Source organism: Athalia rosae, chromosome 2 (genome assembly GCF_917208135.1).
Source record: "Athalia rosae chromosome 2, iyAthRosa1.1, whole genome shotgun sequence".
In the NCBI taxonomy this organism is placed as follows: Eukaryota; Metazoa; Arthropoda; class Insecta; order Hymenoptera; family Athaliidae; genus Athalia; species Athalia rosae.
In genome coordinates this window covers 3,178,897-3,206,552 of record NC_064027.1, presented here as the reverse complement: position 1 = coordinate 3,206,552, position 27,656 = coordinate 3,178,897, and the positions used below count along the sequence as shown (strand labels likewise).

General features: G+C 47.7%; 1 protein-coding gene across 2 annotated transcripts; it reads left to right on the top strand.

The window, feature by feature from the left end:
• Nucleotides 1–80: 80 nt before the first annotated feature.
• LOC105691894 lies at nucleotides 81–27,656 on the top strand. Of its 2 annotated transcripts, none has more exons than XM_012410702.3 (6): nucleotides 81–646; nucleotides 3,248–3,611; nucleotides 22,801–22,944; nucleotides 25,154–25,485; nucleotides 25,604–25,878; nucleotides 25,999–27,656. In XM_012410702.3, the coding sequence occupies exons 2-6, from the start codon at nucleotides 3,299–3,301 to the stop codon at nucleotides 26,711–26,713; spliced, it is 1,779 nt and encodes a 592-aa protein (XP_012266125.2). In that variant the 5' UTR covers nucleotides 81–646; nucleotides 3,248–3,298; the 3' UTR covers nucleotides 26,714–27,656. The 2 variants fall into 2 exon arrangements, with proteins under 2 accessions (XP_012266125.2, XP_048505273.1); XM_048649316.1 differs by having other exon boundaries at nucleotides 3,219–3,611.

The following is a 27,656-nucleotide window of genomic DNA, read 5'->3' as shown; positions in this document are numbered from 1 at the left end:
TGAACATCACGCTTTAGTTGGGTTCGCAAGATGAAAGTGGGGGGCAGAGGTAGTAGTCACGGTGACTCGCGTCCTCTAAGCTCAGTCGCACAATCTCGTCCCGGGCGTCGAGGCGCCCGACGTCGCGGTACAACACGCGCTTTCCGAATCGGGAAAGATTTTTTGACGAAAAAAAAAAACAAAAAATAAGAAGATTAACAATACTAAAAATTAAAATTCATCGATACCGAGCTCCTGTGTTTACGTGATTAATTGTCGCCGAACGAGTCATTTGAAAATTGTGTTCCTAATAGTCGTAACATGTATTTTAAATGATCGTTAATGAGGCTTGTGTATAATCGAATTCTATACGGAGTTTCGTACTTTTTAACAAAACGCAGAAAAATACGTGATCTGTGGGCTCAGTAAAAGGAAGTCCCCCGTCGTAATTCATTGGTGATCGGTTATTATTTTTCTCCCATTTTGAAAATGGACCAAATCTTCGATCGTGGGGTTTGCGAATTTTGTTAGCCACCAGTTGTAAAGTTTGTACGTTGAACGATAGCTGTTGTAAAATAGTGAATAATTATTGAACATTTTTATGAATAACCAACGTCGCAGCGAATAGCTTTTCAATACTATTTTCAAGGATGTGAGAGATATCGAGGTAACGTTAAAATTTTATTAACTAGAATTGTGCGTGACAACGCGAGGCGCGGTATTACCGGTGTAACGGATCGCCGTGGACTGTAAATACTTGACGTTTTTAATTAGGTTTGCTCGGAACGGTTATACTCTTAACATGGCCAAGTTTTCATTCGGATAATTGACGGGTGATGCCGATTTATTGCGTCAGAAAGGTTCGTGCTTGGGCAGCTCGGGGCTGACAGCTACGCTCGTAAAAATATTTACGGCTTTCCGTAAATGTCGATACAAGGAAAACCGTATTTAACTATTTACCCACCACTTCAATCGTAACTTCTCTTTTATAGTTGCAAATAGTCACGTACGTTATAACATCTAATAATACCCACTTCGAACTTACCCCCCGCCCCGAAATGAAAAGCTCCGAATGAACTGTTCCGTTCGGCGCGAGATTCGAAAATTCTGCTACCCCCTCTTCTCATCGGAGATGGAACGGAAGCTTTTTTCACGTTACCGGCAGTTCGCAGCCTCATCGACCGAGTAACTGTTGTTCGCTGTTCTTTTACTTCAAATCGAGAAAGGACCAAAAAATTGTTTGCAAATTGTTGGAGGCTTTTTATAAGGTACATCATAGAGCGTATATGTCGGGGAGAGATTTCGAAAAGCACCTCTTGACGACGGATCAAGTTTTTACTTAATTTCCGAGCAATTTGAATAAAGATAATAGCGGTACACCGGTGTTCGTACCTGAATATTTCCCCTCTTTTTCACGTAACGCTTGTAACCTACGTCTTTTCTTGTTCCCGTGGAATTTTCTACGGGCCTCGTTGTCGTGGCTTACGGGGAGTTTTTTTTTGCTCCACTGAAGGAGTTTAAATTATAGGTGTACGCGGAAAGTGAGTTCTTAGTTCTTTAAGGTCCGAAGCCCCCGCGGGCAGGTCCAAGTGGGTGATAAAAAGTAGACGTTGGGACCGCGGTCGGGTTATCATAGCGTGAACTACCCAGCTGACGTAGCCCGCAGTAGGTTGATTTTTACGCATCGCCCTTTTTCTCGACCAACTTGAATATCCCACATTTTCGACCCTTTTTTTTTTTTCTTTTTCTTTTTCTTTTCTTTCGGAAATACCATTCTCGAATATCACGAAGATTCGTTCGCGATCAGATTTTCCTGCTGCGAAGATTAGATACCGAGTTTTTTGCCTTGCTTAAATTCCGCGATGAGATGTACTCAATTTTTAGCGAATCTGCAGGATGTCCAGGGGTTTCCCCGAAGCCCGATACGATTGCGTAAATGTTGGTCCGAGTGTTTGGTTTTCTTCGAACGGAGCTGCAGCGGTTATTCACCGAGCGATTTAATTCAGTTGTTGAATGCAGGTAAAACTTCGGAATACCGTTGACGCGAAGAATACAAAACAGTTGATCGATTGTGAGGAGGATTTGATAAAATTGAAATGAGGTAGAACGAGGTAACGTCTCGCTTTCCAGCGGAGAATCGTCTTTCTCAACGGACAGCTGCCAAGGGGTGATTTTCACGATTGAAAAGAAGACTCGAAGACCTGAATACTTGAATACACACCCGTATTGAATTTCATATTTTTCATCGGGTCCGTATACTCTGCGGAGTGAAAGCTCGAACGGGTACGTTCGAATTGAAAAACTTGGTGCGGTAACTTTTGTTACGCGTAATCGGTTCCACGATTTTCTCATTGTCAGTTATTCGGAAAACAGCGTCGTCTAGTTTTCGGGGCAAAGATGTTTCGGAAATCTGTGCGCAGGTAGATCGGCGTTGTGCAACAGAAAATTAAATGGTAATTAATAAATTAGGTAACGTTACTCGCGCTGGGCTACCGCCAGAGGCGGCGAACTAGGTGAACCCGACTATACACAGTCGGAGAAAGTAATTACGGCGGGTGCGAAATGATTAATGATATAAAATTGTTGTTCCAATTTCCTTGCCCAAAATTATTATTTGGGACTCTGGCCACCGTCAGGCACCGCGGATCCCGTAAATATGTTCGTAGGATATTAAAATCATTCTCATAACTGTGCAGTTAATACGAGCGATAACGTCGTGTGATTCGTTCGATAAAATCTAACAAATGAAAGCGGCCAATCGAGCAAGAGTATTGATTTCAAGCGTGACGATGTTACACAACCTTTGCATACACGTAGATTCCAGACCAGTCATGGACAGCGTTTTATTTTATTTTTTTTTCTCTTTTTTCTTCCATAGAAAACTATCAAACCTTGAAGACTGACGTACGGGTGTCCGTGCAGCCGTGTAAAATTTTTACGATATAACGCCTGCGAACAACAGTTTTAAAATTAAAATGAAATTACCGCGTTACCTTCCCGTCTATATGTATAGTTTCCACGCACGCACGCTCCCGCGATAAGAAAAACCGTTGATCTAGTTAGAAAGAACATTTTCATCGGTAAATTAGTTTTTTTCCAACGTATATACGTATAATACGTAACTACCGATCGGAGTAATACCAAAAAACTGCGTTGTTACACCGATTCTTTGCGATCCGAAATAACCAATTAGCGTCTCGACGCAACGAACGTTCATAAAAATGTTCATCGACGTACAGAAAAAAATGAAGAGATTAATTTAACGCAGTGTGGACGAGAGTTGATCCGATAAGCGAGAGAGAGAGAGAGAGAGAGAGAGATGTCGTCGAGTGGGGAGTTTTCAACCCTTTCGAGCGGCGAGGCAACGGGAACCGGCGAGGATTCGCTTCCGAGCTCGAGGGAAGCCACCGCCGAAGTCGTGGGTTCCGGCGGGGGTTACGTTACACTTCGCGAATTTCTCGACCGATTCTCACTGCCGAGAGTCGTCAGGATCGAAGGGGCCGGGGGCAGACCGATCCTCCTTTACAAACAGCAGCAACGCTCCCTCCGAGTGACCGCGACCCTACTGATGCACCGTTATCGTCATGACGTCAAAGTTGGCCCGGAAATCGTCATTCCCGAGGGATATCCAGGTGAGTTTTTTTTTGTTTTTTTCCCATTCTAATTGCCTTTTTTATTTTTTCTCAATCACAAATATGATCGTACCATCCGTTTTCGAAAGGGTCCTCTCACAAAAAATTTTCGGGGAACCGTTTCACTCCGGAATTCATCGACTCGATGTAATATTAAAGCGAAAAAAAAAAAGAAAGGAAGATGAGAAGGAAGCAAAAAAGTTTGGAGAAAAACAGACTATACGTACGATTATTACGAGGTGTTGGACTATGGTAATTTCTCTTTGAAGGCTAGTCGATTCGTTTTGACAAGAAATTAGCGACGGTCCGTTCCTCCGTGTATAGAGCTACCCTATCTGCATTGAACGGAAGCCGATCCGCCGACTATCAAAGCTCCGGCACTAAAAGTAACTGTATACAACAAATAGGCCGCGTTCGCGTTGTGCGGGTAAATCCGAGACAGTCGGAGATGAATAGAGCTGTCGCGATGAAAAAAACTAATACCGTAGAAGGACAATTTATTAACGGTTTATTCGCTACCGATTCAAACTATCGACTGTACGCGCGCAGCTGTTTTAACAACCGTAAGAATCGGGTGTACACACATCGACACATTGCGTAAGCATTGTTATAATACACACCCGTCGGTTTAGTTTTTCTTTTTTTTTTTTTTTTCATTTTTAGTTTCTTTTTTAGATCAAACTCAAGATTAACTCTCTACCAAATAATAATTACAAAGGATAACCTTTGGGCAACGTACGGAAGACCGGCAGGTGTTTCGTTTAAAATCCGCTGCCGATCTCGAAAATCCGATCGCGCCGCGATTCGCTACGTCGATGAGTTTTTGCATACGAAACGTCGAGGCTCGCGCACAAGTACACTACAGAGTCCTAAGTATCTCTCGTTCGAGATGAATACCCCGTTGTAGCGGACAACCGGTAGATTAGACGTAGGTATACGGCACGGATTTAACCCGAGTCAACGGGACGAAAGTAGCTGCGGATGGACGTACAAAAGGATGTGGGAGTCGCGGCGAAGGTTTGTATAATGAAATACGGAACGATCACGAGGAATGAACAAACGGATATAAACGAACGATTATACGTGTGTATACCGGTATAACGAATACGACGTAGGTATACGCGTAAGTTGTACGTACGTACGTACGTACGTACGATAGGGGCGACAACGTATGTACGTACGTACGTACGTGCCGCGTTTTATACGTTTACTAGCGAGGGAAAGGAGCACCGCGCGATCCCGATCAACGGATAGGAAACATCGATTACAATGATTTACGTCCACCTTCCGCGTTTCGACGGACTCGTACGCGCCTCCCGCAAGAATTATATCTGAGATTCGAGATCGTCCGTGGTTCCGGAACGCGACCTTCCCCCAAGTATCGTCGACCGTTTCTCCGATGTCGCCCACGCACTCGAACCGATTTTAATCGTTCCTACGAGTATCGCGGCGACGCGACGCGACGTTGCGGGGTGTACACCGGGGGATATACCGCGATAACGTACGTACGTACGTACGTGTAGCGGGAATTCTAGCGTGACCAGAAGATGTTGGAGAAGCTGAGTTCACGGGGGGGCGCGTTCGCCGGTTCGTGGCCATCGCTACTATATCCGCGGGTGAGTTACGAAGAAAACGCCCATATAGCGGACGGGCGTGTTATCTATAAATAGGGAAGGAAAGTATGAGGTAACGTGAGCGAGCGTGTCATGAATTATAATTTAATATCGGGAACGAGCATTGTCGACTTCCATATGTTGATATAGTGAATATTCACAAGCTGCAACCACCGCTCACCGACGTACCTACTTCTATATCTTCCCTCGGCGATCCGCTGTTCAGTCGTGTGGAAGTACGTGGTAGGTGGTCAGTGACGTATGGGTAAAGGATAAGGGGATAAGCCATCATATTAGCATCGCGTTTACACTCACCGTTGCCCGCGAACAACGTAAAACTTACATAGGTGAGCGCTGGCGGACGGACGAAACGACCCCGCTCTCTACCGCGAGCGCACGGAGTCCCCTGTATCCGACTATTTACGGGTGAACGGGTGAATGAAAATGAATGAAATATAAATCAACGGCAGCGCGATGGTGGGCGGTCGAATTAATTGAAATCATTTCCATATTTCTATAAATAACGTTGCGAAACGATGGCTTTCTCGCGCACTTTACCGACTACGGGGAACGTTACATTATTGTTATTATTATTATGCGAACGTTCGCACGTAGAAAATATATACCTGCGACTGCGACGGGATATTATCGGACGAATGTGTTCGCGTGATGAATATTGCGATGGTTAATTTTATGAAGAAGAAAAGAAAAAAAAAGAAAAAAAAAAGAAGAAAAATCTCACCACCGTTTCAGAGAGATCAACGACTCAACGCGAGCGTGGACAAATGGGCGCGAAACGCTCGTACCGGCAACTGTATGGTATATACGACCTACGACAACAAATTTCTCCTCGTAAAGTATATATGTAACGTATACACACGTACGCCGGTATACCGGAGAACACGAAGCCAAGTTCTCTGACCTTAGTCACAATTTCTTACAAACACTTTCCACGAACGTTGAAAACTGATTTACTCCACTCAGCCGGGTTTACATAGCGCGCTGCACCCGAGCTAAACGTTATCGCTTGCGATCCCCTAGTATTTTTTTAGTCGGAGCTGGGGCTCGTATCTGTGATGTGCCTTCAACTTTATGTTTGTACTCAGACAGACCTGGCCGAGTCCGCCGTTCATTTTTCAATTTTTTTTGGTTTACTCATTTCTTCCGCTCCGCTTTTTGGATCCTTTAACAGCCGGATAGATCGACGTTACGGACGAACGATAGCGATCGGATTGCAGCGCGGTATTTACGGAGGCAAATTACGTCGGATGAATTTAATACACCGCTAATTCTTCACCTCCGTCCGACCCGGGATACTTTCGACTAATTTGTTGACTCTCCGACGCGGCGGAACCCCCGGTACTTCGCCGTAACCGCGATCCGCGAGTTGGCATTATGAAAGCGATTTCCCTCCTTGGGCTGATTTCACGTCAGACCGGTCACCGGGCGTGACGTACGGTGGAACAGATAGGCCAGTTTGCCACGTACTTATCCAAGTTCACGTGTAACAGAAGTTTGCCCGAGGCGAACGGAGCGCACCGCGTACCTTGTAGGAATATATGCTATACTATACACGTACACCGTCTATCCCGAGTTCTACGCCGTTCCAGGGGGTTTGCTTTAACGACGGCACGCACATCCTTACGTCAAATGGTCCGGACAGTATTCGCCTCTAAGGCAGCTGTCGTCTCGTCTTTCGCATCGCGGCTGAGAACTTGACTGTAATTCTCCGCTAATTCAATTCGCTGAATTTGCGTGAGGAGCGAGATATATCGCGAAAAATTATTCACGTATACACGCGATTAATGGCGATACCAATTTAATCAAACGATCCGAAGAGGCGGTACCGGATCTCGCGAACTCCCTTCGATTCTGGGGCGAAAATCGACTTTTCATTATATCGCGGTATTTCTCACGACTGAATTTTACCTTTTTTTCCCAGGGATAGGATTACCCTGGCGTAGTATGCGACCGATGCGAGAGCGTGTCGAGAATGGATAGAGCTTGTAAGACCGGCGCGATCGACGATGTACAAGTCGGGCGCGCGTTACAAGTCGGGCGGGGGTGAAAGAGGCGGCGGCGGCGGCGGCGGAGAGTCGAGCCAAGGTTCATCCATGGGTGAAAACGACTATTGACTCCGCTGCGGAAGCAGCTTCGCTGCTATCCTCCTATGCATAAACCGTTGATTTACAACCAGAAACGTACGGCTGAGAGTAGGTTAGCCCTTCTGTTACGCGCCTCCCCCACAACGGCTACTTATACCGCGTACCCGCTGCGAACACCCTGCCGCATACCTCGCGCGCTGCCACGTAGAGCTAGGGAATCGGGTAATGCATATACATATATTTCGCGTGTGCGCGACGCGAGATGGTAACGTGAAGCGCGATGCTTAAAATAACGTCGAACGCGCTCGAGCGCGAGCAACGGCGGGAGCGCGGGAGCAGCCGACGTAGGATTCGCATATAAATCCTGGGCTGGTTCGCCGCACTGTCTGCTCGTAAGAAGCGCGGAGAGCGCAGGTAACCCGGGAGGCGCGCGAAATCGAAAGTCTCACCGCCGCACCGGACTTTTACGACGTGGCGCGTCGCTAGGAAAAAGGACGCGCGAAGGTACGGCATACCCGACGCAACGAGCGAGCCGAGTTTGAGTTACGATCGAAACCTCCGCGGCTCTCCGCAATTTCACCTGTATTCGGAGTCGTTTTGCATCTGTACCGAGGTACCCGCGTACCCTTTACCATAACATCGACGATTCGACGTTCCGATGCCCGACGATAGCCTACGGAGCGAACGTTTCTCGCCCCGTTGCGCAATTTCGCTGCGAACACGGCTCCGGTCTGTAACTCAGGATTCGGTTCCAGTCTAGGATTACCCGCGCCGATCCGATTCGTAAAACCACCGAACCGACCGGCCAGCTGTTCGATAATAATTGGCTGAGATCACTACCGGCGAAATTTCTAGTCCCGCCGCGTTGGAAGAGGAAGCCTGAAACCGAAAAATGCTGTTCTGAGAAAAAAATGAAAAAGAAAATTCTCGCTTTCGGTTTCGAGTGCTTAATTCGGTCGAGAGCCGAATTTCAATTATAACTAGGTGTAGAAATATGTACGTATGGTTACTTTCCGTTGCCGAGCGAATCCGTTCGGCGTCTCGTCGCCGCCGAAGTCGGAGGTATCGGATGGCGTGCGGACGCTATTCTTGGCGTAAGATCGACCGATCGATCTCCGTTTATCTCGGTATCTAGTCAACCCGAGTAGCGGATAAATTCTTGAAAAGTTGCAACAGTTAATTGCGCCGCGCCGACTACACGCCTCGTTATAGGTGCCACGTTCGTGCTAATGCAGAAATAACTCGTAAGACAAAGTGTAATAATAATAACAACAACCGCGAACCGACCGACCGACCAACCACCAACTGCGGGAGAAGTGCAGGCGGTACGGAGCGGTATAATAACAGCAACGATATCTGCTGCAGGTAGTGGATACTACTTCGGAAGGAGCGGGAAGCTGCAGAGGGGAGGGGAGCGGAGAGGACGCGGAGCGGATATCTCGGCACGGCGAACCCTTGAGCATTTTAAGCCGTTTAAGAATCCGCCTTTACCACGAGCTGGCAGAATCTGCCAGGCAGACGTCACATATTAAATTACATTCTTAACCAGCCTCGCTAATATATTAAGTCAGTGTGTTGATTAAATGCAGCCGGTTTCGTCGCACAATAAGAGTATCACGCCGCTACGCTACGTTACGGCGCTACGGCGGTGGGCACATCCGACCTGCCCCAACCCCCATGCTAATTATTCTAGGCTGCGCGAGCAATTTGTCCGCACGATAACGTATATTTAATAGGAGATGGCTTATGCCCCCCAGGTATTTACATCTGTTGCGAATACGCCCGAGAAAATAATGGATACACGTATACAGTATGCCCCTCGCCTATCCGTGTAGTTATGCTCGACGTCGAGTACATCCCATGGTACAACCAGCGAGACCGTGTTCCCTCGAACGGGGAACTCGAATAATCCCCGCATTACACCGCGCTCTCTTTTTTTTTTTTTTCTCCCCTCCTTTTATCACTGATATGTTTATTTATTTTTTCTTTTTCATTCTATCTACTACAGTTGTGCGCACAGCAAGTTATAGTTTTCCGTGTTTGAAATGCCGAATCGACGATTTTTTTCAGATTTTTTTCTCACTTCTAATCGGGAAGCTTTCGACGACGATGTAACAGCTCGGAATACGGAATCGCCACGATTCCGTCGTTATTGTTATTGCATAACCTTAGCCGCACCTTTTACGTTCCACGACACGATAATTTATTTACCGAGTTCTGCAGAGCTGGAGCTGGAGAGGTATAATACGAGTTTGCATTGTAACGCGTCAGACTATCGAGACCGAGAAGCCGCGCAAAAAGTCATCCGAATGCAGGTCTCTCGTATACTCCTTCTTGAGTTTTCAACTCTATCGGTTTTCAGCGGAAAAACCCTCCAGACGTTAGGAAAATTGGCGAAATATCGGACGGAGGTCGAAGAATGAAAGATACGACCGTACGCTGCAAAGGCTCATTGTTTGTCGCAGCTATTTGCTACGATCGATGATGTAAGAATATATCCTAGCAAATTGAGGAACGGGAGACAATGGTTGACCTACAGACAAAGGAGATCTCCGCTCTGGCGCTCACGTCCGCAAGGACAACAACTTCTTTCGTCTACGCGGCAGAAGAAGAGACGGAGTAGCGGCCCCGAGTATCTCCATCGAACGTGGTAGAGGATCGCCGAGGATCGTGTAAAAAGTGCTTCTGCCAGAGGAATACTTGGAACTAGACTACACGGCGATCGAACGAATACAGTCGAGAGCCGGCCTAGCGACTCGAAATGTAGAAGATCACATCGACCTCGAACTTGATCTTTTATTTTTCTTATCTCGTTGTATACGAAGATTGCGTCCACTTGCTCGATCGAAACTGATCGACCTTCGTTATAACCATCGTTCGATTCGTCCCTCCGTATAACCACCGCTAATTATTAGTTCCACCGGGCAATCTCGAGGATCGATTCGATTCGGGAGTCCGTTAATCCTCTCGACATCGACGTCGTTCGACGGAGACGAAATAAACGTCGACGTTTCACGGTATTATACCCGCCCGATTGTCATCGAACCTTGATTCGGAAGAAATCTTCTGACGCCCGTGTGTGGAAACGTGACTCGGATGGCACGTGTGGCGCTCTGATAAGGTCCTTGACTGTGATAATCCTGAAAAAAGAAAAGAAGAAACGAAGAACAAGAAAAAAGAAAAAAAAAATCGATCAATCCACCAAGTTGGGCAACTTCAATTTACTTTGGTCACGCCCTGTGTCATGGCGCAGGGAGTGGTTATGGTAATTCGTGCATTACATTCGTCGATCGTGACTCGTGTAAAGGTATACATATATGTATATACCTGCCTATGTAGGCATATTACCTACACGTTCGGTGTCTACGTTCCCGACATTCTCACATCTTTTTATCTACGCGTTTCCATCGGCTTACCCTGACACACAAAGTCCACAAGGAGTTTTTAATCGACAAAAAGAGTCATCTCGATTTTTCATCGCAATTCTCTCGAAATCTGCTCTTATCTCCAACGGCTTCCGGTTTCGGTGTGTTCGCTAATTATCTTTTTCGGCGGATCGGTTATTTGCGTGACGGAGGTCATACGCGCTCAATAAACGGGCTGTCCCAGTTTAGCGATGTCAGGGCTACCTCGAACATGTTGTCTCCTATCGAACTTGTATCAATGACTAACGCTTGATTTCAACCTGTCGGAACTGTGGTCCGAAAGAATCACGAGCTAGTCGAATTATGCGAAGCGCGTCGCCGATGACTTAATAAAATTACGAACCACTCGTATGCGGAGAATAACGACTTCCGCTCCATCCCGAAAATGGTAACAATTTTCCGGGCGTGTGCGCTAACCGCATGGAGTATCGTCAAGGTTGTTCGAAGTCCTCAATTCACGTCCGTTAGGCACGCGCCGCAAGGACCGCGTGAACACGATCCACGGCAACGGTAGCGGACCAACGGTGTAACGCGTCGGCTCACCTAGCGGCAAGTCGTCGCTTCCGGTTCTACTTCTCTCCACGGGCAACGTGTGTGTCTCGCGTACGGACCCACAACGCGAAGAAGTAACGTTACTTCTTCGCTCTCGACTCTCGACTCTGGCTTGTAAGCCGAGTGTATATAATCTACGCACTGTTTACCGCTTGTGCTTCGAACGATCCGCACCAAAAATGTGCACTCTCGCAAGGCCGAGGGTTTGTTTGCGAAGAAACGAGTCTCGGAGCTTCGTACCGCGCTCTGTTTGCTTTTCGAGAAAACCATACGGTCGGGCGTCATTTAATGGCACGAAGTTCCCTCGGGCTTCTAAGACAGCCTCTATTCGCCATGCGAAACCGTGTGCTGTACCGAGGCACAATCCTTTTATCTGTGCTCACGGCAGGGAGGAAGGAGTCTACCGAGTCTATCATTGCTTCAGAAAATTCGAGTGGTTCGGTAGACGTATACATACATACAGATATATAGATATATATATATGTATGTACAAGTCTGGAATATCGAGGAGCCGCGGAATAAGTACTTGAGAAAGGTATCCAGCGGGAACGCTTAAGTATATAGAATACCGCGGGGATCTCGAGGATCCGCGTGCTGTTCCTCCGCCGTATATACGTACCTACCCGCAGTGGTATAATCGAAATGTAAATGCGAACGAACGCTACGGAGCACGTCGTGCTCGTGGGCATCGTATTCGTAATCGTTGGGAGTCGGTTCGCCGAGAGTTACCAGGGTGGACGAACGACGGCCTCTTGAGGACAAAAAAAAAAAAACGGCGCCGGCCGGAGTATCCTGTTTAGATTGAAACCGAACGGGTCCCCCGTGGTCGAGGGGAACGGAAGAGTGGGTACGTCCGGATCGGCGGCCGACCGGCGAGGGAAACGGGGGGGGGGGGGTCCGAGGTACCGGAGGAGGTTCTTCCTTCGAGATCGGCCGAGGGCGGCGGCATTGTTCGTGCGTAACCACCGCGCTGCGGCCGGATCGCTTTCTAAGAAATGCCTGCCTGCACTCGAGGCTCCGGGCGAACGGCGACAGAGTCACGAGAATCCAGGAGACTCCCGAGAGGAGGAAAGTCTTCCACGCTTTAATGCCGCTCCTCGGAATCCCGGATCATGTGGTCCACGAGGCGAAACGGAGCTGAAATTTTAGATCCCCGAACGCGATCGATCCCTCTCGAAACGCGTGGGGGATATTTTTCTTCCCCCTTTTCTTTTTTTTTTTTTTTTTTCATTCCCTCTCGTACGCCCGAACGACGCAAGTTGTGGCACTCGGGCGTACCAATTACGGGGAACCCAACCCAAACTCCGTCGGGAGCGGCTTCGGAAGAGCGGTGTAAAGTCCCCCCCGAGTTGGGAGCGAGGCGGCGAAGGCGTTGCGCCGTGAGTTGCGAGAACGAAGACCGATCGATCGGCTTACCCGGAAGAAATGGAAAGTGGCGCAACGAGAGGCGGAGAAGGCACAAGGTCATTCCGTAAGTCTCGCGAGCTGGCTCCGGGCTGCACGAGGGAGAAAGTATATTTAGCGTGTACAACGACGTTCGGTTACCGCCGCCTCGATAAAAATCTTTACCTCGTAACGACCGATCACAACGTTATGTCACGGGCAAACGCCGTACAGCCTCGCGGGGCAGCTATTCGTTCGTGGAGCGTCAAAACAGCCCACGATCGCCTCCGCACGAACTGCACCGCGTATCTCTACTCGTTACGTTCGCGAAAGAAAGAAGCGGCCCGTTACGGTAAATTTTCAGGTCGGCACCGGTGACCTCGTGGCAACGAATGTTGGATCCTCGCTTTTTGGTCGACGCTCCTCAAACTGGATCTAAGCCGTTTGGAGACCGTTCGAAAGCGGAAACTTTCGTTGGACCGTCTATCGTTGGGATTCACGTCTCGGTACGCGCGGCGTAAAATCGAAGTTCGACGATCTTTGGTAGCGCGTTATTGCGAGACACCCACGCAACCTGGGTACGCACAATGCACTCCCCGCTCTCACAAGGTGACGCGAGAGGTTAACTAGGAAGTCGGGGTGTGCGTGCGAACGTGCGTTACGCAACTGAAAAGTTCGCCGCGCACCCCTGTCACGTAACGCGTCGAAGTCCTTGACTGGGAAAACGTAGATGTATGTAGCTTTAGCGCTGAATCTCTCGGACCGTAAGCGATGATGTCTGGTATTTTTTCAAGCGTCAATGCCGAGAGCTTTTGTTCAAGTGGAAACGATCGCTCGAGACTGAGATGTGAGAGGCTTTCAAGATACGGCTCGCGTGACACAGGTAAACGCCTCGGCTGCAATCTTGACACCGCAATTAGTCCGGTTCAAGCGGCGACGTTGACAAATGACACTGCATCTTTGCAGCGTGCACTTCGCACCAGACAACGAGAGCTACAACACCACCTTATGACTAGACAATAAAACATGGAGCGAAACGAGACCTCTTATAAAAACAGAGGAGGAGCTCGGATCTGATTGTCATTGCGCCGCTTGCGCTCGATTCTATTTCTACGTTTGGCAGCCATCTTTTAGTTCACGCTCCGCATCGTCGCGACCTTCTCTTCTTTAAACTATCGTGTGAAATGTCAGGCTTTCTAACCCCCAAAGAAAACCTTGACCTCATCGCCAAGGTCAGGGAAAGAAACGTGCTTTGGGACCCCGCTCACGTGCATTACAAAAATCGTACTATACGCGACAGCACCTGGTCGGACATAGCCGTCGCCTTGAACCAATCAGGTACCCCGGCGATTCGCAAATAAATTTTCAGATTCACCTGCACATATATGGGTATTTAAGTGCCGATAGAGTCAACGACTTACTCTCTTTCAGCGGAAGTAATGAGAAACAATTGGAACAGCATCCGCAGATCACACGCCAGAGAGCTTTCATTGAGAAAAAAATTTCGACGTACGTCCGGTTGTCGGTATTACCGAAATTTGGAGTTTCTAAGGCGCGACGGAGCGTGGGCAAGACCACAACGGAGATCAACTCGAAGATGCGTCGTCTCGTCCGTCATACGATTAGAGGAAGATGCCGTAAAAAATTCTCATTGGATCGACGCGTTTCGGCCGTCCACGTATCCCGGTGATACGTCCTTGGATTCTTTGTCGGTAAAGTCTACCAGTTCTTCGCTTCTCTGTGGTGGGAATTCCATGCAGGAAACTGGGAAAAACTATTCCGCATCGACGTCATCTCCCGAATTGCGAGCCCCCATCCGGCTGGGAGAAAACGTCACGCCGTGTAAAATTCTTAACTCTTTGTCAGAGTTCACGTTGAGACGTTCTACCAGAGGTCAAACTGTGGATTCTGATTCGCGACGCGATGCGAAGTTTTCCTCGATTTCGGCAACGAATATAAACGAAAATGGATCTTGGAAAGGTTGCTTTTCAAGACGTACGAGGAAAAGGAGTACCCGAACTACATTGAAAATGACGGCCGTGTCTCCGCCTAGAAAACGATCCGCTGCATCAAAATTGGCTCCTCCAAAAACTATGAAGGACGAAGAACTTCGTGGTCTCAATTTTTGTCGCACGAATTCTAATCCAGAAAAACTGAACCCTCCGAATCCTGTTTCGGAAGAACGGGCTGCCCCGGACTTGAGAGAAATTTTAGAAGTCGACGACTCCGACGGTGAAAATTCGCCATCCGAAATACATTCCGTTTTCGAACTAATCGAGTTTGCCAAGCGAAAATTGCTGCTCTTGTTTTCCGATATCGGAATTGTTGGCAAAGAGCGCGTAGGGTTTTTGAAAACAGGAGTCTATTTTTCTGGTGCGAACAACGGCAATTCGGAAGCATTTCCTACATTGAGCATAAATGAGAAAAATCAGGAACGTCACGTGAAGGAAATTTCTCGAGATGAAAGAATTTCAATTTGTGCGAATATACTAAAAAATTACTTCCAAGGAAATTGCGGTAATAAGCATTGCGTTGATTCGGCTAATTGTAAGTCTTCCCCCTCGAAAGAAATTATTGCAGATCAAGGATCGGCAGACGCCGTATTCAGCGAGAATGTCTATTCGGACCTACGCAAAAGGGCACGGAATTTGAACGAAATTACAACGGAATCTGCTCCGCATGAAAAATCTCGAACTCTTGGGGATCTCCGGTCAATCAGTGACAGAAAAGTGCGTTGTGTTTCAGTAAAGAATCGCGAAGCAGATAACGATAACGAAGTCATATTTTTACCACGTGAAGATCCTGAGGTTGAAATTCTGGAAATCCGCGAAATAAAAAGACCGACAACAAACTCTATGAACGACCCCCTTCACCTTGACGAAGATTATCATTTTCTACTGTCCTTGTACCAGCAGATGACGCGTTTGCCGCCGTCCAAACGAATCAGGATGCGAATCAAGATACAAGCTATGCTTCACGACGAGTTGTACTCGAGAACCGTATTCGGCGACGTTTGAACCTTACTGGGAGCCTTCTTTTTTTTGTAAGAATTTTATTTTGTAGTCTCAATTAAACGCGTTCCGCGTCTAAGCGTGTACCTTCCGTTTATTTATTCATTTATGTATTCTTTTTCACCGCTTCTACTCGTCTGTTTAAATTTATTTAACTTTTTTTTTTTTTTTTTTTCTCTACAACTGTCGCGCGGCGGTCGAACCACTTTCCATTAAAATTAGGTCAATGGCTTCAGTCTCTGGAGTATTGCGTGCGTTTCCTTTGGCACAAATGCACGGGCATGCCCATTCCTCCTAGAAAGGCATACGTTATACGACAAGTTGAGGCACACGTTCGCGTCGCCCTGCTCCCGATACTCACGTACACCAGCCTAGAATCCGCCTTTTAACTGGTTTCGTACTACGAATATCTGACATTTCCATTCGAACGGTTTAATGTTATGTGACTTGCCGCATCGTAAAATTCCAAGGTTGTTCCGCTTGCCCCTAGGCGAAATGTTTTTTTTTTTTTTCCATTCTCATACTGAATCAAAATTAACATACGAAATCGCTTTTCATACCATAATCGCAAGTAGCTTAAATCGCTCGGAGACAAATAGAGTAAGAGGAAGATAGGAAAAGAGCGAGAGAGAGAGAGACTAGTTACGATCTTACGCAATAAGCGTATACTACCGAACAGTGGGCAGCGCTCAACGTGATCCCGATCTTCCAAGTGGGAGCTTATGAAAGAAATTGTTTTACCCACAACCGACGATCATCTAACGAGGTGGTCAAACCTACCAGGAATCTCCTTGCGATATAAACCGATCGCGATCGATCCTCGCGAACCACCGCCATCCCATTTTCACTGTTGCTTCGACCTATACACAGTACGGAACACGCGCACCTGCGGCATGCCGAAGCTCTTCAAAAATGCTTAAATAAAATCCACCGATCAGAATTTCGCAACCGCAACGATGCACGGTACAACCGTGTCGCAAAGTTCGCCTGCGATTTTCCACCTTACAATTCCAATCGCGAACCGATCGATCGTCGTCGCGACGTCGCCTGATTCCATTCGCGACGATTCACTTTTCAAGTTCATCGCCGGAATCGCCGGGTTACCGATCGACCCGGAAAAATTTATTCATCTTCGCGCGGTTCGCCTTCGGTCAAAAAAAAAAAAAAAACAAACGTACGTACGTACACCGGGCTCGTGTCCTCTTACCCTCGCGTATGTGTATATGTATACGTACGTACGCCATGTAATAAGCCGGCTGCAACGATTTCCCAACGAGAAAGTGAACGAAGGAATTTAGTCTCACCGCCAATCGCCCTGACCTCCGCAGCTCCGCCGCGTACCCCAGCTCGCGCTCTGTTGTAATGGACACATGATCGTTCTCCGAAAGGAATCATTTAACAAGCTTATATCGCCGGAGGTTTTGTAATTCGGTGCCTCGTCCACCGATACGCGTACCGTACGTACGTACGTACAGAGAAACTCCCGTAGAGCCGGTGGATGTGTGTTACATAGGATACAGCTGTCCGTAAATTCCGTCGAAAGTAAGACCTGCACCACGCGTACGCATATCGGGATATACGATAGGTGTGTGTGTGTGTGTGTGTATACTTCCTGGCTGCGCCTCTGCGTCTTCCGTTTCCAATTTTCTAACGGCTCTTACCGGCGTCTTCAAGCTTCGTTCAAAAGTCAAACACACTCTTACCGCTAGCGTGGTTAGTTATCCAGCGTGTCTTCTTCTCGGCCACGCCGTACATACTTAATCGCATATTAATGGCAAACTGTAACGGTAACTGTATTTCACCGGTAGGCAGTTCGCGTGGATGCAACGATGTACGTACATACATAGGTATATATATATACAGTATAGTTACGCGTACCCACCCTAGGTGATTATCGAGACGTACGGAACGCCTAGTTGTATGCGATGTATAACCTTCTGGTTGCACGGGCAATCGATACCGTGGCCCCAATGGATCGCGATACCATTACACCATTTTCCGGTTTTACTTCGGATGTTTTCGAAGCTCTCGGATGGAAGGATTGAGGTGGATATTCTCGCGTCGAATTGCTCATAATATCCCCATTTCGGGTAGCCGGTGCGAGTCCGGTCGGTGCGGCGGCTTCTTTCGCAATAATTACAATCGCAAATTTGGCATCGCGAAGTTACATAGCTGACCGTGGTTGATTTACATTTACAAAGACCGCTGTTACAATACACGGTATATTGTAAGAAAGTGTGATTTATTTTCGTCCATTTACCGGTTAATCTTAAAACACCGAAGGTTACGCCACGAACATCCAGACCGCGATGAATATGATCGTGACTACATATTTTTCGATTTTTTTTTTTCACTCCTTTTAACTCGCATGTAACAGAGGTGTATGTTTCCATATAACCGTACGCGATCATGGCTCGTAAATGCGTTTTTATTTATACCCACGGTAAACCATATATTAAATTGTATCTATTGCATACCTACCTCGCGCTCGGGTATAGAGCTGCGTACACGAGCATTCGGATTCGTATACATATATATGTACATACATATCGAGACGAAGTTGTTATCAATTTCATTTCGTCACTCGCCACTACATTACAAAGAAACTGATTAATGGCATCGTTCGCATCGACATTTACAAGCGAATTAAATTTCGATCCGTTGCCGATCTCCCGATATATTTTCATCGGTTTATTATATTTCTATTGCATAATACATAAAAGTTGAGAAACGGGTTAGCTCGGTATGCTCCTAAACGGCAGCTTTCGGCGGGTATATCGGATCGCAATATCTATAGTTCTTTATTGCTCTACGCAAAGTTCATTATATTATTCCTTATAATTATATGACCGGTATTTTTTCTAAAACTTTTTGAGGAACTCATTAGAGCGGGACGAGGCGTTAATAACGTCGTAAATCATTAGATTAATACATACCGCTTTTTGAGTTGATTCCCATCGACCGTTTTTAGTTTTTCTTTTGTTTTTCGAGTTTTTTTTTTTTTTTTTTGTTTTTTTTTTGCTTCTCCATCTTCTCAGCTCTCACGGTGGATTACCGAACACGATCCCGCGACGGCCAACCGTGTCTCGTTCGCCGATAATGCGACCACGTGTTTGAAAAATCGAGTTTCGTTCGTCCGATCGTCGTGACCGCTGGAGGCTAATTGTTTTCTACCACCTTAAACATGACTAAACGCTTCTCACTCGTCACGGATGATCGACGTAACAATATAAATTGCGTAACGTCACTACGAGTGAAAATATTTTATTAACAACCGTACAATATGGTGGCGTTCCGCGGATCGTTAAGACCTGCACCCTCGTCCGTCAAATCCTCGTCGTAGGCATTTCGAATCTGCGGCGATTTCTCCTCAACCGGAATGACTCGTCGATCCTCGAGATCCGCTTTACGATCGTTTCGACTAGTTCGATTACAATACGAACTTCGTAACCGACCAGTTCCGACGACCGCGATCTCCGCTTATTTGTGCCGCGAGAGTGAATCGGGGAGTCGATCCCGCGGAACAGTTTGACGAGCAGCGAAAGTTTTCAACCATTGTGACAAGCTCACGGTTACGGGTAAGTAAGAGCGGAGTCGAGCAAATGAAGTCGTAAAAACACGGTGAATTGCCTCCGCACGTTTCTCGATAGCGCGAAACTTCCGAGGCAAAAATTCCGTTTACGTGTACCGCGAGCGGGTCTAATTCATGCGAGTTTCATTTCTCGCTCATTTAGATTCTAGCGTATACGAAGAAGCAAAAAAAGTATGAGAACCGTACGAGAAGCAGCAAAACAGACGTTAAAAATACCGTGTAGTTCGAACGGCCTACGGGCTGCTTTTCAAGGAGCAAAAAATTACTTATGAAAACTTTATTTCCGTCTTCAGAAGATACGGTATGGACATATATAAAGGCGTGATTCATTGTAAATTTATGGAAAACCTTCACGCCGAAACTGAGGTTGGCCAAACAAACTCACAGTCGACTCTAAATTATCTCGGCTGCCCGTTCGCCGGTAAATATTCATATAGATATACATACGTGTATTCGTGGATGTAACTCGTCCTGTACTACCGAAGTGATAACAAGGAGCGAGAAGTTGCAGCGCGTACTTGTCCGGTCTGTCGTCGTTAATTTACACGGGGGAACGATTAAGACCCCCGTTAACTAACTTATTAGATGACTTACAATTAACCAATTACAAGGCAACACCGTTACGTAAGCCCATTGCTCCTAGGGATCCACGCGTCTATCTTACATTATACGTATACGTGTGTACGCTACACTTACCACGGGGTATTATAACCGCCGCGTGGCGTGCATTTAGTCGTTGTAAAATCGGTTTCGCGCTACCGCCGCACCGTAGGTGTGTCGGACGCGGATATGTGCGGCGCGTCCGAGAGAGAGAGAACCCCGAGTAATAGCCGGTAGTCGACGAGCAAAACCGGGGAGTATTACTTAATGACCCAGATTCAGGTATCTCATTGTGTTAACGTGATTGAAAAGTCGGTTGCCTCGAGCCTCCTCGAGTCTATTTGGTCGCGAGCCGTTGACTCGATGTCTACACGCGTAACGTTATACGGTATACGTATACCTACCTCCGGTCGATCGTACACCTTCGATTCGTGTGTATTCATGCATCGGACGTATTACATGCGGACGTAACACCCGATATCGCGCGCGTATAAGCTGCGAGGCGAAAACCTATGGCTTATATGTATATTACGTGCGCGACTATCTCGCGACTATACGTAAGGTGCGCCAAGCGGGGCAGACAATCGGCGATGACATGCACCGCTCACGGAATAGCCCGTGAAAAAACGTACCCCCCGCGCACCGGATAAATTATGCGTACGAACGTCCGAATCAACGATCGATCAATCTCGCGGGATAGGTGGTTTCTCTCTCTATTTTCTTTTTTCTTTGATTCCACCGTCTCTTTTTGTCTGACATTTTTTTTTTTTTGTTCCACAACGATGCCCTACCGATTTGAATATATATATATATACATAGTTTTCTCCGCGCGCCAAAAAGACTGGTCGACGTTAATGGGTTCTTCCACCTGGACAGAAATCCCATTCGAGACGGTAATCTGCATTTTGATCTAGCGATCGTACGTCGCCTACGCTGATCACGGTTTTTTCTCTCTCTCTTTCTTATTTGACGCGTGGGTGTTTTGTAATCTCGTTTCGAGATACGGCGAACAAGATTTCGGCGACGCGCCGGATCGATCTCGGATCTCCCAAGAGCTTGAACTTGATTTTGACGCCGCCAGCTCGGGAATTGATAATTTCGCTAATGCGGCGAAACTCGCGTACGGCGGCACCGCGCCCGCATCGCGGATACTTTCGACCACCGTCGGTATATGTATAATACGGGGCTGTACCGGGTCGTATATACGCGGTGTATCGTTTAAAGCCTTCCAGCGTATACAACGAGTCGTAAAAATAAATGATAGCAAAGTTCGAGCCTCGTAAAAGTTACTTGCCGAGCTATAAACACCGAGATTGTATAAAGTTTATAACAGCTTGTTAGCGACAGCGTAAAAATTGACCGTTGCGGATTTGCTCCACCGCTTGCAAGAGCTTCTCCGATGTTCGCTCTATCGTCCGACTGTACGGCTCTCTTTTCCGACCCTATATATATACCTATACGCTACGCTACGTACGACCGCGTACATGTGTATACATTTCTATCTTTGAATAAGAACCCCGCTGTTGGTCGACCTCGAGCAATTAAATTAATTGCCAACTACCACCGTAAAAGTCACGCCCATTTTCTTACCCACGGGATAGATAACCCAATCCTCCCGGGTGACATCGAGGCGCACCGCTACAACCCCGCTCATCCCCCTGTCCCGAGGGTTCGGAAATTATGGGACAGCGCCTGTACCGCGCGACTTGGATTTCCATGCTTATGCGAATTATACTCGTGTATCGGCACAGTTTCTACGTGCGCTTTTTGCGGCACAAATTGCAAGTTGATTGGCTGCCCATATAACCACCAATATTTGAAACACTCGGTTGGCGCTCGCAATTAAGCTGGAATTGATTAGCGACTGTGCGCGCCACTGAGTCAAAGCTATTTATTTCAGCGGGATCGTGTGTGTAGGTATACCGTACATACGGTTTCGTTATCTTCGACAATTATCACGAGCCAATAAGGGTAAATGGTTCACGAAGGTGGAGATATTTGCGTTTGCTGTTTTTCTAATTCGATTCTATTTTTGTTTTTCATTTTTTTTTTCTTTCTCTCTCCATCCATTTCGCAACACCGCACCGGTAGAATTTCCCAACGGTTATGGCAACCCTCGTTTGAATATATGGTGCAGCTGGGCACGAAATGCTAAAACGTAATCCGACATGCACTCGACATCGATTCGACCAACTATAGCGATACGGAGTCCGCACGGTTTCTTGTGCAAGCCAATTAGAAATTCCCCAAGTTTTCGTACCTCAGCAACGCCTCGGGCGCGTTTACCTTGGCTCCGAAAGACTCCTCTCTAATCTTCTCATTCGTAATTCGATCGATGCAATTTTCCAGATTTTTCAATGAAAATCCACAATGGTCCAATTTATCGCACATGATTCCGATTTTCCAAAAAATTCGCAATTCATTTCCGATCCGCGTTACAAATCAATCCAAGATGGCCGAAGATAGGGTTTGAACCGCAAGTCCGCTTCGCTAATCGGTCCCTCGAAGTTATATCTTATACGTATGCCCCCCCTGTAAATATACTAATACCAAATAGCAAATAGGAATGACAAGAAACGGATGTGTACCTTCGATTGTAAATTACGTCGCGATTATCTTGACCTGTTCTGTCTCAGTTGTGGTACGTTGGTAGTAAATTTCTTATTTAAATTACCCAGGGTACGAGATCTTGTGTATAATGTACGCCGGTGGTATAGGTATACCTACATTTATACCATACCGTCGTACAATAACCTTTGCATTCAGTTTTAACAGCAGTCCTAAGGAATCTGAGAATTTTATCGGAAACGACCGGTACAACGCGCGCAAAACCCGTACATACGTACTTTACACGCATTATACGACGATCGTTTTTTTTTATTTTTTTCATTCATTGCCTCTGTTACAGGGTGGTTTTCAGTCGTATCGGCGAGCAGTGGAACCGGAAGTGCGAGAGTATACAGGAGAGTGGGTGCTCTGGTGCGCGCCGGTGTTCCGGCTTTTCTTTTGGCTAAACCTCTCCGAGCTTACACCCTCACGCACTCGAAAATGGGTGAGTGATTGATTGATTGTTTTTTGAAATCGTGAAGTGACACGTATTTTTGTGCTTTATTCCGTGTCTGGTCAATCCGCCCTGCCCACTCGAATTCATGCTTGAGATCTGTAGGTACCCGGTCGCGCTTATAAGGTGGTCGGTGCACAATTTCTACGAAGTGACTCACGCGTTAAACCGTCGCTACGAGTATACGTATGTGCGTGTATCTGTGCGTAATTCTTTATTTCACGAACGACAGTTAGACGCAATTTTAGATACCATTGTGAAAAGTTCATAGCTCTGGTAAACCCGGGAACTAACTCGTTAAACTTCTATTCAAAGTTTGATCGACGACCGTGGCGTACGCGTAACGGTTACCGGCGACACCTTTGCCTCGCGTCTCTTGTGCCGAGGTGTCCGCTATCGGGTACTATAAGTCTATTGAAATGTGACTTAACACCGGCTTCGCACCGGCATCACCTTCGTTCCATCGATTGTGCTCTCGATTGGGTGAAGATTTTTTTCCTCTCGGCGTCGAATGTAACCGCCTACCTGTATCTCCGAAATACAATAGGGTACGCGATCGATTTTACGGAATTTTTTTTACCACCTGTAATACAATTTTCTCGAGGAATAGAAAATGCGTTCGGTATTACGAGGACGAAGCCGAAGAAGCGAGCGGTAATGTATTCCGCTCGAAGCTCTCCGCGCGCCGTGTTCTTATTTTATCTTTAACGGCTTGCGTTTACGAGTTAACGCAGCAACATCGTCAAAGATTCCCGTCTTCCAGGATCCGCGCGCTTCGAGAGTCCCGAGGGAACGGGTAGGATCGGGTCCTCGACTGTCACATCAATCGCGTACTTTGTTGCGACCGCAAACCGTAATCGGGAAAGGGCGAAGAGGGTTTGTCGTCCTGTACGAGAAATAATAAAAGGAAAAAAAAAAAAATAAAAGAAACGTGGAAGGAAACACCTACGCGGTGAGCTCGGAATGTACGTTTGCCGAGAATCGCGGCGCGGGGATTGACTCGTAAATGAGTGAGGTGTGAACGAAAATTCAACGTTCTCGAGAATTATGATAATCAATCATTTGGTGTCTTTATTTTCGAATCGCATCACGATTCGTCCGGACCGTAGGGGCCGGCCGCGGGTGTCGCTGCACCCCTGCAGCAACCGCTGCGGCGGTATACTTATCGAGCACAACGCACGTAGGAAAATATTGTGCGAGGAGAATGCGCGTTGCGCCTTATTCGCCACACGGCGATTCCGTCACGCGCGGAAGACAATCCCGAGGCTGGAGTTGGCGGTAGGCAATTCGTCGTTGTACGTAGGTACCTCGTAGCACCGCGGATGTTCGCCGTGACACGAAAGTCGATGCAGAGGCCCCCGCGCGACTTAATAGCTGTCGCGAAAGCTGGACTTCATAGAACCGCCTATCGAGCGCGTACATCAAAGGCCAATGACACCTGGGCTCGGGGATGAGGGGTATCACGCCTATCGAGGACGCGGTTATTTTTAATTGAAAATCTCTTGGAATCGCGATTCCATAGTGGAATCTAGATCTCCACGGCGATACGAACGGCGTTTCATCTCTTTCACTTTCAATGAATAATAAAATGAACAAGAGATATGTATATACGCTCATTTGTGCGCGTATATGGTAGCAAAGACACGCGGAGCGCGAAGGATGGCTTGAATTTCACTTAATTGGCATTCCAGAAAGAGTCCCTGAAGATGAATGATTCTCGGCTCGAGGCTTTCGATCGTCTGGGATATACGCCGTCTCGTTCGCCGATGCGTCTACACACGCACACACGTGTATACGTATATTCAGGTAGCGCCTTTTTGTATAAATACGTCATTTCGCTACGCTCGAAGCGTACGTACGTACGTAAAACGCGCACGCTATTCAAACGCTTGATCGCGTCGTTCAGATATTTGTGGCGAGATATTCAAATGGGACAGCCCGCATGATTAATAAGCGACTGCCTATCCGCGTGTCGCGTAAGGATACCTCGAGTTTCTACTACGTACTCGACTACCGAACTTGAACGAACAAACCTCTTCCACCGAGATCCCTATCTTTCGACTATCTTTTACCGAGGGATATTTGCATCCGAACGGCACCTCGGCACCGGCTGAATACCGATGTGACCACCGGCGACACGGGGCGGATTCCTTTGGCCTTTTTAACCCCTCTTAACCCCGGCGATATTCTCCATTCACAGAAAACGGTAACCTCAGGGCCCACTACACGAAAACCACGGTTCGCGCTGGCGAGGTTCTCCGATTGGCTGCGGTATTTCAGGACACCCGACGCGCCCCCATATCGACGGGGGTGTCCGGAGTGATCGGCAACATGCCCGAGGGAAAGAGTTCCAGGTCATCGGAGAGGGATCAGTACGCTCAATGCCTGGATTCTCACGGTCACGAATTGTTCGCACCTCTGTCTGCCAGGGGGGAATTTTACGCCACCTGTCAAAGTGGAAACCTGGACACGGGTAGCGACGCGGTATTGTACAGGGTTCACCAGCTGGCCAGGAGAGACCTCCCTCTCAAGGTAACGTAACGGAACTCGACGTACTTCGCGAGCGTCGAAAATTCCGAAGGGGACGGGGAAAAAAAAAATGTTTTTTTTTTTTTTTGCGTTATTTTTTCTTATCGGTCCCGCGGTGCAGGTTCGCCTCGTAGCCGGACCCCTGCCGATTCCTCTTCCCCGCGATTACACGGGACTCATGCAGCTGGAAGAAGCGACCAGAGGGCCGATTGTCCTGGGCTGCGCCGTTCCTCTGATGCCCGAGAGGCCGCTGCCGGGATCTACGATCCCGGAACTCTTGGAACTCGTCGCTACGGGCCCTACGGCACCTCGTGTCAAAAGAGCCAGACTGGGATGCCCCTCGGAGGCCAGACTTCTGGCCTCGCCGAAGATGCAGCGACTCTTATCAGCCTGCAGGTAAGAACCTTATCGAATCCGCCGCTCGAGGATAGACAGGGGGGAATAACGGGCTCGTCGTTACCCCCGAGGCTATTAACGTTCGGGTCGTTTGACGCGCGTGCGTCCGTTTGTTCGCAGGAGAGCCCTGGACCAGAGAGCGACCGAGCCGAGGGTGGCCCCGCCGAAGCCCGTGGCGACTAACCTGGAGCTGAAGGAGCTTCATCTGAAGGAGATAAAATCGAAGCCGGAGACGAAACCGATCCTCCAAAGCCTTAAGGAAGGTCTGGAACACATCAAGAAGACGACCATCAGGGATCGCAGCCAAACGCGACACAACAGCAACGGCGGCAACGGTTTCTTGGAGAGGATTTCGAGGATAGCGCACGGCGGGAGGAGCAGAAACCCCGCGAAAAAGTCGGCGTCTTTCACGTTCGCTGTGAGACCGGAAATCGGCATGAGGTCGCCCGAGAGATACGCGAGTCTGGAGTCAGAGGCGCATTCCTTGGTACCGGGAGCCGCTTTGAACAGACAACAGGTCCAGAGATCGGTGTCGACCAGTGTACTGGAAGTGCAAAACCATCCGGACCTCGATCCCCCCTATTCGAGAGTCAGGGACAGCCTCACCCCTCTGCCGCCCACTCCGCCGCCGAAAGCGGAGGAAATTTATGCGGAAATATGCGAGCCGACCGGAAGCGTTATCCACGACACGCCCAAGGAGAAGCACCCGCCACCCGGTAGAAAAGGGACCAAGGAGAGGGACACGGGTTACGTGAAGCTCGCCTCGCATTCCGCGATCTCCGATACATCCGGAAGCACGGAGGACGAAGAGGGGATTTACAACACGGTGTGTTGAGGGCCCGAGGGGTGAGAAATTCTTTGTTATGACGAAACTGAAGTGTTTTAGCGCCAAAAAAACGTTCGCACTACGAAGGGAATCGTTGACGAGATGTTCCCGTGCGGTGAGTGACGCCGAACGGGTTGACGAAAATTTTTCGACTCGAGCGGCGCGAGGGGGTGTCGGGGTATCGGGCGACGATGAGACGAGCCGCGGTGCGTTACGGGACAGATAAGTAATCGAATGAAATCGTTGGCACTGTGAAACGCCCCGTTAATTGGGCACGACTAACTAACGGCGCATAGGAGTGCCGTGTTCGCCGGTTGTCCGAGAACTACTCCACGCAATGCGTGCACGTATAATTACGCCTGGATATATCAGAGCGCACGTACGTACCTCTGCCGAGATTGTGTGTGCGTGTGGAACGAGATTACGGTCCCACGGCTGAATTGATTTCTGCCTCCCCGCCTGGATGTGTATCGAAGATTTGTACACGGATAGCTGCGCGGTGTGTCTTGTAGGTTTATCAACCTAGCGGCCGTAGTAGATTTTTTCTAAATTCAACTACCGCGTTGAACCGGGCTCAGAAATCATTTTTTCCTTTACCCTTCTTTTTTTTTTTTTGTTTTTTTTTGTTTTTTTCGACTACATCGTACGGGACGGGACGGCTTTCGTTGTGTTTAAAACTGTTCTGCTCAAATTTTTCTACACGTATACAATGATAATGTGCATACAACGTATATATGTATCTGTATGTGATTGATACGATTATGTAATCATCCTGAACATGAGCACGTTTATTAATATCCATGAGCGAATTGATTTCGAGTAAATAACGTTGCGAGTCAGCGGTGAACCTTTGGAGAGATCGAATCTATTCGAAACTAACAGTGGGACGACGTGCGATCTGCCGAAGTATGGATAAATTCGTACGATACAAGAAGAGAGAGAAGAAAAAGAA